Here is a 14800-nt window from a genome sequence, read left to right on the forward strand (position 1 = left end):
TTATGTTCCATTTTTAATTTTTCATCCATAGAAAATTTATTGAAACCGCACAAAGTGTGTAATTATACGAATTAGAATAGTTTAGTGTGCGCCTCCCCGTATGTGTGTAAAAAAAAGTTAGACACCGTCTCTCTAGTCACAATCAAAGCAAGCAAAACATCTACTCACAGGAAAGCAGTAAGCGTGTAGTGGTGTTGTAATAATACGCAAAACGGCACCGGAAACCTCAACCAAAGCTGGATGCGTCCGAGATTGGGCTGAGGGAAATGTCGGCCAACCGTAGCCGCTCGATGCTATCGGTTAACCTCGAGGCGGCCGCAATGGCCAACGATCCGCTGCGGGAGCTGTTCGAGGCGTGCAAAACGGGTGATCTGGCAAAGGTAAAGAAGCTGATCACGCCCCAGACAGTAAATGCACGCGATACGGCCGGAAGGAAGTCAACTCCGTTGCACTTTGCTGCTGGTAAGTAGTTGTAGAGTAAGTAGTAGTAAGTCAGCAAAGGTTAAGAGGATAGGGAAACACCGTTTGATACGTAAACAATCGCATCATAAAAGCTAAAATGCTTCACTATATTTTCAGTGTGTGAGGCTTTGCCCGATATTCATTGAAGAAGTGATGAAGTGACTTCACAAATTGGACCACTTCTCACCAAGCCACTAAAGTCTGCAAGAATATTCTTATTTTCATTCGATGAAAAAACAAATCTGCACATGAAGTAAACGTCATATGCTACCATGCCTGAAAGAAGCATAATGTCATCCTGCTGGAATACACAATAGCCGCCAAATTGAGGCTGTCATGTTTCACCATGTGTATCTGGTAAACACATACCTTGGTGAAAGCGAACTCTTGGCCCATAATGTGACATTTTAGCTTCGACACATCCTACGCATCCTGCAAGATTTGCAACGGTTTGAGTTGAAAGAACGGATGCAAGGGCGGCATCATTACTGGTGTCATAGCTTTGATAACGGATGCGACAACGCAGGGAGGGACAATCATGAATGCATGCAATATGAGGGTCGAACAAGACAGGAACGAAAGCAATAAAAGCCGTTATCTGTCTACATGTTGAATTAGGGATGACGCGTGTTAGTACTCTTAAGAAGGGATGCACCATTCCTATCACTTCGTTTATGTGTATTTGAGCTACTTCTGCCTTGGTGGTAGGATAAGTATTAAGTAGGATAAGTATTCATTGTAATAAGCATACCCGTCTACGACCTTGTACCATGGTCGTAGACGGGTCTTAGACGCGAGATAGGTCCTAGACGCGGGATAGATGAATTATGTGCAAAAGAACTCATCCTTTGTTGACAGGAATGATGGAAACATGCATAATTAAGGTGAGGTTAGATAAGCGAGGCTGGTATACATATGAAGATTCACACCGCACAAGCTAACCGATGGCTGGAATATGCTATAATTTTTAGCTGGTTGTAACTTTAAAGGGACTTAACTCAACGCTTTTTTGATTTCGTACTTCTAAATCATCTTAGGTTTGGTCCCCTGATGCCCTAAGTTTCTCACAGCACAACAGTTAGTTCTTACCGAGATTCCAAGAAGCTGTACAGTCTTTGGTAAACTGCGGATAATTTACGACAAGGATGCTTTTCATGAGTTTGTCATGTCTATCGTAGCAAAAAAGTCAAAATACGCTTGATGCTCGTGAAGTTCAACAAAATTAAAGTCGGAGACAGTTTTGACATCTCGTTGTATGTTTCGAGGTAATGCGTTCTAAAACAAAATATAACAAAATAAATGCACTGCACGTGACACATCGCACACGGTATAATAATTCTTTTCGTTTGTCAGACTGCAGTCAGTGGTCGAGAAAGTCTGCACCACCTTCTTCGGCTGTAGATAAAAGCATCAAGGGGTAATTTTATTTTTTTCTGCCCAGTGTTGCAAATGATGTACGTGATGACAATGCAAAGAACTATCGGTGAAAGTTGTGGCGCGGGAAGGTTATTGTGTTGCTTTGTGGAGATGGCATTGAAACGGTGAGCCATACGCCATGAGGTACGCTCTCAGATTGATGGAACGGCCTGTCTGATGGATATGTGCAAGAGCAAACATAGCTAGCGATAAGTAACGTTAGTAAAGAGTAAGGAAAATTATGAAATATCTTCGCTTCAAGAAGATAATGAATCAGAATCTGCATCTACATGCGAATACGGAATATCTTTGGTGTATTTGCATGGTCAGTATGCACGTTGCTACTGGTCTTCTCATCACAGCCATAATGCACGGTTTGCCTACAGCTAAAAGAACCTTGCATGGAAGTATGTATAGGAGGGATGTAATTTTTGATTCCATTCAGTGGACGAGACGGTTTTTCATTGAAGTTAATTTTCATAATGCTTGATAGATAGCCTTGTGCTGTACACCACTGTAACCTCTAATCCCAGTCAGCAAATTGCTTCACAGCTGTAAACCATTTACCTGGCTTTCAATGGTACATTTTATAACACCAATTATCCATCATTCGGAAGTGATCTTTCGTGTAACTTTTGCAGATGGCTAGCGTAATTAGCATGTTTAAAAAATAAGCAACAGATTAAAAAAAATTGTGCGCAACAGTGTGAAATCTGTCTACGATATCCAGCCCTGTATGAATCATGTACCATGATGGCCTGTGATTCGGCAAACCAATCCTTGGATGCTTACGCATGTTTGCTTTGCTCTAGGTATTTTGTCTTTACTGCTTTCGCTCCGAGAGCGACCGATTGCGTTTGCCGTAGTGCACGGCAGCTACGCATTATGGTTGCGCTACTGACAACTTTATGAATCATCCGCCAACTTGCGCCCATTGTGTTTGGGAAGCGGCGACATCGTTGGATATGGGTACGTGATCTGCGCAATGGGCGTAAGGCATGCAACCGTCTACGCCACAAGCATAAAGCACGCGATGCAGAGCTTGTATTGCATGGCATGGCCACACCGAAGCGTCCGACAATGTTTAATGAAGAGTTTACTCATGCTTCAGAGTGGTCCAACATCCATCCTCATCGTCATCTTCAGCGCGTATCGTCTTTATCGATGCTTTTGTTAAGCTTAATTTGTTAATCGACTTTGGCTGTTTTACTCTGTGTTGTAATTAAGAGATTTAAAGATTTGTGTCTGATTTGTTATGAGTGTTCACTCGATGATCCTGTGTTCTTGCTGTTCTACCATATTTCCACTTATTTTTGTATAATTTCTTTGATGTACAGACATATATGTCTACTATTCGCTCCTCTCGTCATCCATCGAAGAAACTTTCAACTGAGCTCGGCAGTAATAAATAGACTTTTAAAAGGCAAACCTCTATCGGTCGGTCTCTATATGTAGACAAGATGTTGGCAGCTGATCGTCCTGGCTCAGCCAGGGTTGAAAGAATGCAAATATTTATTCATTATTATATAATTTATGACGGCTCTACGCCGTATTGTCAAATATTTATTTATATTTATTGGAAAAAAACGTATCCAATTGATGGAATTATTATAGAAAAATATTGCGAACGTTATAAAAAAGATCTCACTGAAAGGGAATATGCGATGTTGGTGCTATGATCAGGATCCTCTGTCTTTTCCTATCACAATAAAATCATTTACGCGCGATAATCGTTCTCATTTGATAGTGTTTTAGGATGGTTATAATAAGAATATTTAAAAAATCAATTGTAAAGTTCGTCCTTGTACAAAGTTTCCGTTTTTTTTTTTGCTTGTCTACCAATTTATCGCATCGAACATTCGATTGTTACACCGTCCCTCTCTATGCGATAAGCAATCGCACGATCTTCGTCGCCTTTCGCTGTTGTCTCGAAATATGATACCGATGATAAGGCAAGCTATATGACACCCGCGTCTAGGACAAGTCCACGGAGCAGTGCGTAATATCGATAGCAGAATTACTCCCTTCACCAATGTTTCTCGATCATTCCTTCTCCAATGACAAATCGAATTGCTATCACGCTGCGTTCTGTTTGTTTTCTTGCCTACAAATTTGCCAAAAACACAACCGGCTTGTCGTAAAATTTCACTCGAAAGTGAGTGTGCGAACGAAAGCGACCCGATTGACTGTATGCCGGTCGAGCGAGACATGCTTTCTTGGACGTCTTTTCGCTGGAATTAGCAATTAACACGTTCCTTTTTTGTTGTTGGTGGAAGTGAGCTTTAATGTCTTTATTTGCGCAGCTTTTTATGTTTTTTTTTAAACCTAATTTTTTGCTGCTTCATGATAATATACGAAATCTAATTAAAATCTGGCAGGGGGCGACACGGCACAATTGAATGATCGATTGTCCATTCAAACGGAAAATGGAAAATTTATACACATTTTCGATAGAAATGAACCGCAAGTCGAGTTTTCGTTTCGTTGCTGATACGCTCCATTTTTACTGATCGCCCTTGCCAAATATAGCATGGTAAAAGAGCATGGCTCTCCTACCGGTACTGGTATTTATTCCACCACCAGTGTTCAACAGGGTACATCACCATATGTTGCCTGGAACGGAATTGGAATAACTGCTCTTTTCTAATGCAGTTTCGCTAAACAACTGTCGAACAACATCCCCGAACTTTCCTTAAGCACGATGCGAAGGAAAAATTGAACAGAACAAAAAGATTTTGATCTCTAAAGATTATCTCCTTTCAGTTTTGTTTCTTCTTTCCGTTAATTTGAACACAATCAGCACACGTGAAAGATCTGCACGGAAAGAACATTTGCTTCTCCTGCTTTGGATGTCTTATTTAGGTGGAGAAATTAAGCTTCAATCTTCAAGAAAAATGGGCCGTCACAGGGGAAGAAGGTTATCTCTCGTTCTCTCTCTCTCTCTCTCTTCTCGAAGATAATTTCCCGCCCATCAAAAGTCAAAAGCTTTGCAATCGAAGAAGTTTTTCCTCAGGTGCGTTCCTTCGCTGAGGTGTGAGGGGTGTACGTTAAGGGTCAGCGAGCGCGAGGTTAATCAATTTTCCCAAGCTCCATTGGGGGAATCGAGCACCGTAGTATTGCGCTTGGGATTAGATTTTAGGAGCGGCAAAACCAGTGAAGTAGGCGGTATGTTGAAAGGTGGTGATCAACAGCTGTTGATATTACTTTTATGCTTACCGCTACTTGTTCGTGCATTTGTTACTCTTTTGCCAGTGGCTCGCCTTGCCGTGTCCGGCCGGCGGTGTATGAGTTTGCTGTTGCTTACATTTCTCTTATGTTGCTTCCGCCACAATGTTGTTGCGAGGCTTCAAAGAGATGTTGTTGTGCACGGAAGGAGAAGAAAGATCAATAAAACTTGCCACTATCTGCAGGTGTAATGAGATGTTGCACCAGCAGAGCACGACTGGCATGAATATTTGTGTGCTTTTTGCTATGTATATTCACCGTTTTTTTTTGTTTCTGTTTTCCACTGTCTGTGCATCTCGTTTGTTTTTCTTGCCTTGGATGCCTTTCACTATCAAAGCACATCTCCAAGATGCGTAGCAAAGGTCGAGGTAGCAGGTAAAAAGTAGTATTTAACATGTATAAAATGATTGTATTTATCTCCACTTACAAGAGGTTTTTGAGGCAATTTGAGGTTCTTGACTGCTGAGGAAATGAGTCCGTAATCGAAGGATAATTTCCGTCAAAAAAGCACATCTTAAGTGACTGTTGGATTTTGGGTTAACATTAATATTTCGAATATGATTTCAAATCAGAAAACACATATGAATTAGAAGGAACTAAACCATAGGATATACATAGATAAAACTGCTTGACTAATTTGGACTGCATGAAATGAACTGCTCGAACTACACGAATGAACTTTGTAATGAACTATGGGACAAACGAATACACAGTTGCAAACATATCGGCGATTAAGGTGCACTCTTCTCATTCTCATCAAATTTATACTAAGCTAATATCATAATCCAGCACTTTAGTGAATATATTTCACAGTGACCTAAGTTCGTAGGCAAATCTTGCCTCTGAAAGGCAAAGGCTCGCGGCTCGAAAGGAGCCTCGAGCTGAAGCTCAAAACGAATTGGTTCTTGTACCTATTGGTGGATCTGATGGATTGTGTGTGATTGTGGCCGCTCAGGGCCTCTAAACCGCTAAATCCCTCGTCCGTCTAAACCTGAGACTCTTAAAAAAAACCTAGCATGAACCGACAGGATGTAAGATGTCCGTCGAGTGATGAAGTTTTGATAGAATCTTGTTGGCATGCCACGAAAAGACTCACGCGTAAGGATTAATGATCACTTGCTCTGATCCTTGGTGAGTTTCGGTGCAAAGAAAATCAGTAGATACAATTCTAACAGGCTTAATGGATGTTAAAAGCTTTTTTCTATTCACAGGTTTAATATTGAACCATGAACTATCCGGTATCGAAACGATTTTGTTCGTGCCGTAATTATTGAAGCTTGCAATTACACTCTTAACTTGAACAACGACTTTTATCCTTTGACAGCTTGATCGCTGGATATTGTGACATAAATCGTTCAAAAAGTAGGATGATAAAAGCTGTATTGTTTGGTAATGTTTTAAGCTATAAAAAACCATTCCTTCTTGAGTTCCCCAAGCACAAATTCTGTCTTTTATTGAATTGAATTAGAAAGCTTTTCTATGAAACTGAATAAAGCATCTTCTAATGCGTTTTTGAGGCTCAATGTTGTGTAAAATCACTCTTTCCTTCACGCAAAACTTATGCTCGCTATCAGATCATTTGCAATAAACAAAAGCAAAAGCCTTACCATGGTGCCGGAGTCAAGCAAGCGAAGTGGCCACATGCTGTCGCGGCATGGAGGTGTTCGTCCACAGCTCTCATAGTGGTAGCGCTGCTCTGTGCATTAGTAGGCAACGTAGGCAACCGGTGGCTACTTGCAGTCTGCACCACCCGGCAGCCAAGAGCCCAACACAACCTTTTACAAAATCGCCCTCCGAAAACCAAACGGTTACACCAGCAGCCACAACCATCGCGCCAACTCCGACCGCTTGGTGTGTTTTTTTTACGCAAAAGACGTCAAACGACTTCGACCATGGTGTGCCGTGACCTGGTTTCGCGCTCGGTAGGCATCGGCGAACGTGCGGGCGAACGTGTGGCTTGCGTCGAACGGCAACAGCGGACGGATGACGACGAAGAAGAAGCAAATGTTCAACCAGATTTGCAACAACCCGTGATGGGATGGGGTTTGGGCTTGCTCACCACGCCGTTACACTTATACGTGCAGCTGTATCAACACACAGCAGCTAACGGCAACAAAATAGCCGCTTGTGGTGGCATTAGCGGGATGAATCACTTTCAATGCAGGTGGAGGTGGCTGCATGTTGCCACAGCCGGAAGTTCAAGACATAATTAGAAAAGCATAATTTACAAAGCTTTTAAGGGAAGCTTGTCTAACCCTTCATCCTGCGGTATTCAACGAAAAGTTGTAGTTGACATTTATTCCACTGCCATGGAGATGGTGTTTGAATATGCAATGTTTACTATGCATCTCTCATATTTCTTTAGCTAAAGGTGATCTCTGGTACACGGATAAATGAATCCAATGTGTTTGGATGCCTTACGTTTCCTGCTTTTCTTTGGGTGCCAAATAAGCTTTAGCCTTGCACGACCTTGCAACGGAAGCAGCACACCAGCACAATCAACCCAGCGTCAGCACTACATGTCCGTTCTACGGGGCATATATTCGCCAACGATGCTGGATAGTGTAGCCAATGCCACATGAGCATGTTATTTGCTGTCCTTTTAGCTATGAGTGTTGACCTTCGTGCTGATATTTTCGTGCCTGGACGAAGAAAGCGTCTGCTATTTATACGTGTGTCTCCAAATTATACGGGTCCCTATGGAGGTATGCTTATCCCCTGTGGAATAATCAATTTTGCGCGGGTTATATTTGTACCAAATATCAAGCAGTTTAAGACAAGACAAGGCATTTGAAACCACCAACATGATGGCGCACCATTCATCCACCTTCTTAACTGTGGGCGAAGGAAATCGGACCATTATGTGCGGCGATATTACAATTTTGCTCAACCAACCGAGTTCCATAATGAACAAAGCAGCACCGTAAAAGCTTTTTAAAGCCACTGACGTTATAAAATCCTATGAAAAGTGTCAGTTTTTTATTGTTACATACAGCCAGCACCAAAAAAAACAACCTTCCCCAGGCACGCCTCGACGAACGGACGTGTGCCGTGGATCGGCCTGGGTGTCTTACGAAAGCTTCTCACTGCATTTGCGTGGCGTTGCTGGCTGCGTCAAAATATGATTGCCACCTCCCTGCGCTGGACTGTTGTAACCTCGGGGCTCGTCTTTTTTTTTGGCGAACAAGGTTTTCGGCACGGTTTTTCAATATTATGCTACGGTTCTACGGTGTAGTAATTCTGTAACACTTCGCGAAGTGGTACGTAGTAGTAGCAGCGACAGCAGCAGGTGAAATTGACCGTAATAAATCATCGACTGCAGGCCTGCGACTGCTGCCAAGGAACCCCCCCCCCCCCTCCCCCCAAAGTTGTGTGCCGCATAATGATGTGGCCAGTGGGGTGGCAAGGGTTCCGGTTAGGCTTTTTGTTTGTAGACGACACAAAAAACATATGGGTCAAGAAGGGACACGATGCAGTTATGGTTGGGTTAGAATGGTTTTTGATATTTATAGCTACAAAGTCCCTCCCCGGGAAAGGGACTGACTTTCAGCTCAGAGCGCTGTAGGTTATAAATTCTGCAATTGCAATTCCTAGTACGAGTAGGTTCAAGCTTCAAGCTTTAATTTTTGTATTGTGTCAGAAGATCATAAAGGCATTAAACTTAAAAGTTTCGTTATTAAATGGCCATCAAATGTCTAAAGTTCCGCTTAAATTTGACGTAGCGACTGTTTATTGGATAATATTGCATTAAATTTATTTGGGTCCTGAAGTGGCCCCCTAGGAACAAAATCTTGCTTCTCACTGTAGTGAACAGACACTTCTCACTATAGTGAGAAGTGGCATTTTGTTCCTGGTGCCGTCACTGATCGATTCCTTTTACCCTTTTAAATTCAAATCTTCTCTCTCTCTCTCTCTCTCTCTCTCTCTCTCTCTCTCTCTCTTTCTCTCTCTCGCTCTCTCTATCTTTGTCTGTTGAATTTTTAAGGTCTTTATGTGTCTGCATATTACTAAACCGCTTCTATTTTGATCTCTCCCTCTACCCCTAAAATATAACAGGTTACGGACGGCGAGACGTGTTCGAATTTCTGCTTGCCAATGGCGCTTCCATACAAGCGCGAGACGATGGTGGACTGCATCCTCTTCACAATGCCTGCTCCTTCGGCCATGCGGACGTCGTTCGTTTGCTGCTAGAAGCCGGTGCCAATCCAAACACCCGTGATAACTGGAACTACACACCACTGCACGAAGCTGCCAGCAAGGGCAAAATCGATGTTTGTATCGCCCTACTGCAGCACGGAGCCGATCCAAGCATTCGCAACTCGGAAAACAAGATTCCGCTCGATCTAGCTGATCCTTGCACGCGTCCCGTCCTAACTGGCGAGTATCGGAAGGATGAACTGCTGGAAGCGGCCCGTTCGGGCTCGGAAGAACGGTTGCTAGAGCTGCTTACACCGTTGAACGTAAACTGTCACGCAAGTGATGGGCGCAAATCGACTCCACTGCACTTGGCGGCCGGATACAACCGGATCCGGGTGGTACAGATCCTGCTGCAGCACGGAGCGGATGTACATGCGAAGGATAAGGGTGGCCTGGTGCCGCTCCATAATGCATGTTCCTATGGCCACTTCGAGGTGACTGAGCTGTTGATCAAGCACGGTGGCAACGTGAATGCGAGCGACCTGTGGGCGTTTACTCCGCTGCACGAAGCTGCCTCCAAGAGTCGGGTCGAGGTTTGCAGCTTGCTGTTAAGCGAGGGTGCCGTCCCGACGCTACTGAACTGCCATAATAAATCGGCGATCGATTCTGCCCCGACGCGCGAGCTGCAGGAGAAGATTGCTTGTAAGTTTTTTCGCACTCACTACGTGTTGTACTGAATAAATTAAACTGTTTTTTTTTTTTTTACTTTTTAAGACGAATATAAAGGACATTGCGTGCTCGATGCATGCCGGCAGGCAGACATTCAGCGACTGAAGAAAAATCTAACCACCGAAACGGTTAACTTTGTGCACCCATATTCAGGCGATACGCCAGTGCACGCCGTTGCCCAGTCCGTATATCCGAAGCGCAAGCAAGTACTTGAGGTGCTGATTCGCAAGGGCGCCCTACTAAACGAGAAGAATAAAGACTTCCTAACGCCGCTACACATTGCGGCCGATAACTCGCACTACGAGCTGATGGATGTGCTGCTCCGGCACGGTGCCAAGGTTGATGCACTCGATGGGCTTGGCCAAACCGCACTGCATCGGTGTGCTCGCGAGGACAACATCCAAGCTTGCCGGTTACTGCTTTCGTACGGTATCGATACCGGTATTGTATCGCTTCAGGGCTACACAGCGGCCCAACTAGCCACGGAGAACGTGTTGAAGATTCTCCAGGATCCTCCCTCCGATACGGTAGATCTCGAGTGTCAGCTGCTGGAAGCGGCTAAAGCCGGTGATCTCGATACGGTGCGGCGCATTGTACTGTCTTCGCCGATGACAGTGAATTGCCGTGATCTGGACGGGCGTCACTCGACACCGCTACACTTTGCGGCTGGCTTTAACCGTGTGCCGGTGGTCGAGTTTCTTCTCGAGCACGGCGCAGAAGTACATGCCTCGGACAAGGGTGGTTTGGTGCCGTTGCATAACGCTTGCTCGTACGGTCATTACGAGGTAACGGAACTACTCGTTAAACATGGCGCTAACGTGAATGTGGCCGATCTGTGGAAGTTTACACCGCTGCACGAGGCGGCTGCCAAGGGAAAGTACGAAATTGTCAAGCTGCTGATCAAGGTACGTAGGGCAGGACACGGAACATACCGAGGGGTTTACTATAGTGCTGATATTTTTTTTGTTAGCATGGAGCTGATGTGACTAAGAAGAACCGTGATGGTGCAACACCACTCGATCTCGTCCGTGAAGGTGATCAGGATGTGGCTGATTTGCTGCGCGGTAATGCGGCACTACTGGACGCTGCTAAAAAGGGCAACTTGGCCCGTGTTCAACGGCTCGTCTCGCAGGACAATATTAACTGTAGGGATGCACAAGGACGCAACTCAACGCCGTTACATCTAGCTGGTAAGTGTCTTCGTGATGCTCTCACTCTCGATAACAATTCCCAAAGCAAAACCCAACGCAATCATTGCAACCTTTCCTTTGAACACAGCCGGATACAATAATCTTGAGGTTGCGGAATATCTCCTCGAGCACGGTGCCGATGTGAATGCGCAGGATAAGGGAGGATTAATTCCGCTGCACAATGCATCCTCGTACGGGCATCTGGATATTGCTGCGCTACTCATTAAGCACAACACGGTGGTAAATGCAACGGACAAATGGGGGTATACGCCACTGCACGAAGCGGCCCAAAAGGGTCGCACGCAACTGTGTTCACTTCTCGTAAGTGTTTTCCAATGCTAGAATTGATTCGAGAATCCTCTTCTTTAAAGCCTTCCACCACTTCCCCACAGCTCGCACACGGAGCCGATCCGTTTATGAAGAACCAGGAAGGACAAACCAGTCTAGATCTCGCCACCGCCGAGGACGTCAAATGCTTGCTGCAGGATGCGATGGTTGCCTCGCAGGGTACCGTGTCCGGTGCGGCTGGTGGCGCGACGGCTGCTGGAACGTCACAGAGTGGCATACTCTCAGCGAACGGTACACTGCTATCGACTAGCTGCTCGCCAACCACGGAAACTGTAACACTGCCGACAGGTGCCTCCATGACACTGTCCGTTCCTGTACCACAGGTAAGATAGATATGGGAAATGGTTTAGACGACATTAGAAGCGATATTTAATGCACGTGCATCCCGACAGCTTCCGATCCGTAGCTGTCTCAGTCCGGCGCAGGGTGCCGAAGCAAACGTGGATGGTATTGTGGTGGATCACGATGACAAAATGCCGTCCGTTCCGTCGATCGAGTCGTCCGTTTCGGTGTTTCTTACCAGCTTGCAGCTAGAGCACCTGATCGATCTGTTTGAGCGCGAGCAAATCACGATGGACATTCTCGCCGAGATGGGTCACGAGGATTTGAAGCAGGTCGGTGTTTCGGCGTACGGCTTTAGGCACAAAATACTTAAAGGCATTGCAACGCTCCGGGCAACGACAGGTAAAATGGGTCGATCTTGTGTGTAGAACTAGACTTGGAAGTTTGTATTTTATTTTATTATTCTGTTATACAATTAAATCCAGGACTTGGACTTACGCCGAATCCAGGCACGCTCCTGGTGGATCTTCTTCCCGACGACAAGGAGTTCCTTGCGGTCGAAGAGGAAATGCAAGCCACCATACGCGAGCATCGTGACAATGGCCATTCCGGTGGCTATTTCAATCGTTACAACATTATGCGGGTAAGGACGCTTTTGAACAGAGAAAGAGAGTGAGAAAGAGAGAGAGCGATGAAGATCATTCACTAACGGATATTTTCCTCCATCCGATTCCGTCTCCGCAGATACAAAAGGTGCAAAACCGCAAACTTTGGGAACGGTATGTCCATCGGCGGCAGGAAATATCGGAAGAAAATGGGCACCAGGCAAGCGAACGGATGCTGTTCCACGGTTCACCGTTTATCAACGCGATCGTACAGAAGGGTTTTGACGAGCGGCACGCGTACATTGGTGGCATGTTTGGTGCCGGTATTTATTTTGCGGAGCACAGCTCCAAATCGAACCAGTACGTGTACGGTATTGGTGGTGGTATCGGTTGTCCCACGCACAAAGACAAATCTTGTTACCAGTGCCATCGGTAAGTGGCGATATCCTCACTTTTTGTTTAATGATTTGAATCAGAAAAAAGAGTGGGCAATTTAATTTTTTTTTTTTAAAGTGGGTAAAAAACATTCTTTGGGTTAATTAAACACACTCACTCACTTTTGCTCACTGTGCATCTCACTACGACGAGCATTCTGAGCACGGTTATTTTGTGGTTATTTTAATGCTCGTTCGGTTTTCCTTTCGCAGACAATTGTTGCTGTGCCGTGTAGCACTCGGCAAGTCCTTCCTGCAGTTTAGCGCTATGAAGATGGCACATGCACCGCCCGGTCATCATTCCGTGATAGGACGACCGTCGGCCGGTGGTTTGCATTTCCCGGAGTACGTCGTTTACCGTGGGGAACAGGTATGCGGTTGATGTCTGTCTTGTTGTTTTTGTTTTTTCTATCGATTTTAATTACGTTTTCCATGTTGTGTTGCTTCCCCAATTTAGGCGTATCCGGAGTATTTAATAACATACCAGATTGCAAAGCCTGACGACGGTACTAACGGCGAAGAGCCGGCAAGATGATGGACGATTTCGGCCGCTAGTAACATTAGCCAAAACAACAATATTCACGTTTCGGTCGTTGGCGGCAGTAGTAGTGTTAGTAGTGGTGGTGGTGGTGGTGGTGGTGGTTCAGGTGGCAACAGCACCAGCACCGGACTGATCAGCAACGGCACACTGGGTGGATTAATTACTGGAGGCAATGGAAATAATGGCACAAACGACGGGAACTCTTCTAGCTCGGTAGGATCAAACTTTACTCGCATCCGTTCGACCACACGCTCAACAATGGCCAAAGCAACGGCGGTCCGTGTTTCGACGGGCAAAAAGTTTAGCCAACTGCTCATTATCACACCGGCAGTTGCGATCGATAGCAACGAACACGACGACTACCACGGACCATTCAATTCGTCCTCGCTCGACAGTGGCTGCGGTGGGAGCAGTGAGGGTAGTTTATCGGACGATTTGCTCGAAGAGGATGAGCAGCGTAGACATCGACGTCGACAAACTGCTGGCATGGTTGTTGGTGACCGGAGGAATAATAATAATGGCACGGCGCAACGATCGTCGCTGCTTGATGGTAATCGGGAGCGTCGCGATGGTGGTGCGTCCTCGTCCCAACAGGGAGGATCCTGGCGTTGGTGTGGATTGATTTGTTCGGCAGTGAAATGTTTCCGGGCGGCTGCTGCTACGACGAGCACATCCGGACGTCGGCACACACAGCAGGGTTCTTCCTCTAGACAACCGCTTACCGGCACTACTGTCCGCTATACAACTTCGGAAGGAGTTTGGAGTGGTATGGAGAGTGGTGGCATTGGACGGCGGTCGGGTTCGTCTCGTTTTAGCAACAACCACGTGTACGAGTACACCATCAAGAGCTACCATCATCCGTCGCAGCGTCGTTCGAATGGTGGCAACGGTTCGGTAACACTACCACCAACAGGCGCCAGTCGATCCGACTCGATATCATCCGATTCGTCCGCATTGTCCGGTCTGGCGGAAACAGGAACACTAGCCGACAACGATCATATCAATAACAACAGTACTGTGGGAAACAACAATGGAAACATCTTATCAAGCTCAGCCGCCGGAGGTTCCTGTTCAATCGTAGTTACTACAGCGACCGCTTCGGGATCAAGTTCGCCCACCATAGGACGGGTAACGGAACGGAACAATATTATGTATAAATTGTGACCAGCAGGTGTGCTTAATGACGAGGACTCGTTTGCTAATGCAATAATACCCAACCTAGTAACCATTGCTTTCTGTGCTCTCCGGGACATTATTACTGCCAAAGCACCGGACGAGTGTATCATACCCCTTAATATGTATCGTGTCTTATTCATAGGCATTATAGAGGAAACTATATAAGTAATCACCAGTTTTACGATGCTGCCGCCAATCGATAAACGATCACTCTGCATCGGTGTGCGTATGCATGTGTGTCTCTGCGTGTCACTC

At 45.5% G+C, this 14800-nt stretch overlaps 2 protein-coding genes across 2 annotated transcripts in view; one reads left to right on the forward strand and one right to left on the reverse strand.

Annotated features, from left to right (window-relative positions):
- LOC126558239 (TBC1 domain family member whacked) overlaps positions 1 to 14800 on the reverse strand; it is a 263712-nt gene that overhangs the window by 54561 nt on the left and 194351 nt on the right. The gene's annotated exons all lie outside the window — the stretch shown is intronic.
- LOC126556815 (poly [ADP-ribose] polymerase tankyrase) lies at positions 180 to 13385 on the forward strand. Its single transcript, XM_050212334.1, has 11 exons — positions 180 to 462; positions 9160 to 9942; positions 10015 to 10874; positions 10940 to 11159; positions 11248 to 11480; positions 11552 to 11830; positions 11900 to 12191; positions 12275 to 12432; positions 12534 to 12826; positions 13042 to 13198; positions 13286 to 13385. The coding sequence occupies exons 1-11, from the start codon at positions 267 to 269 to the stop codon at positions 13361 to 13363; spliced, it is 3549 nt and encodes a 1182-aa protein (XP_050068291.1). The 5' UTR covers positions 180 to 266; the 3' UTR covers positions 13364 to 13385.

Source organism: Anopheles maculipalpis, chromosome 2RL, assembly GCF_943734695.1.
Source record: "Anopheles maculipalpis chromosome 2RL, idAnoMacuDA_375_x, whole genome shotgun sequence".
Lineage (NCBI taxonomy): Eukaryota > Metazoa > Arthropoda > Insecta > Diptera > Culicidae > Anopheles > Anopheles maculipalpis.

Bases quoted from the DNA above. Each gene is read 5' to 3' on its own strand.
- LOC126556815 (XM_050212334.1), top strand. From the start codon at position 267: ATGTCGGCCAACCGTAGCCGCTCGATGCTATCGGTTAACCTCGAGGCG. The intron at 10,875-10,939 runs GTACGTAGGGCA...TTTTTTTGTTAG, and splicing joins TTGTCAAGCTGCTGATCAAG to CATGGAGCTGATGTGACTAA. The intron at 12,827-13,041 runs GTAAGTGGCGAT...TTCCTTTCGCAG, and splicing joins TCTTGTTACCAGTGCCATCG to ACAATTGTTGCTGTGCCGTG.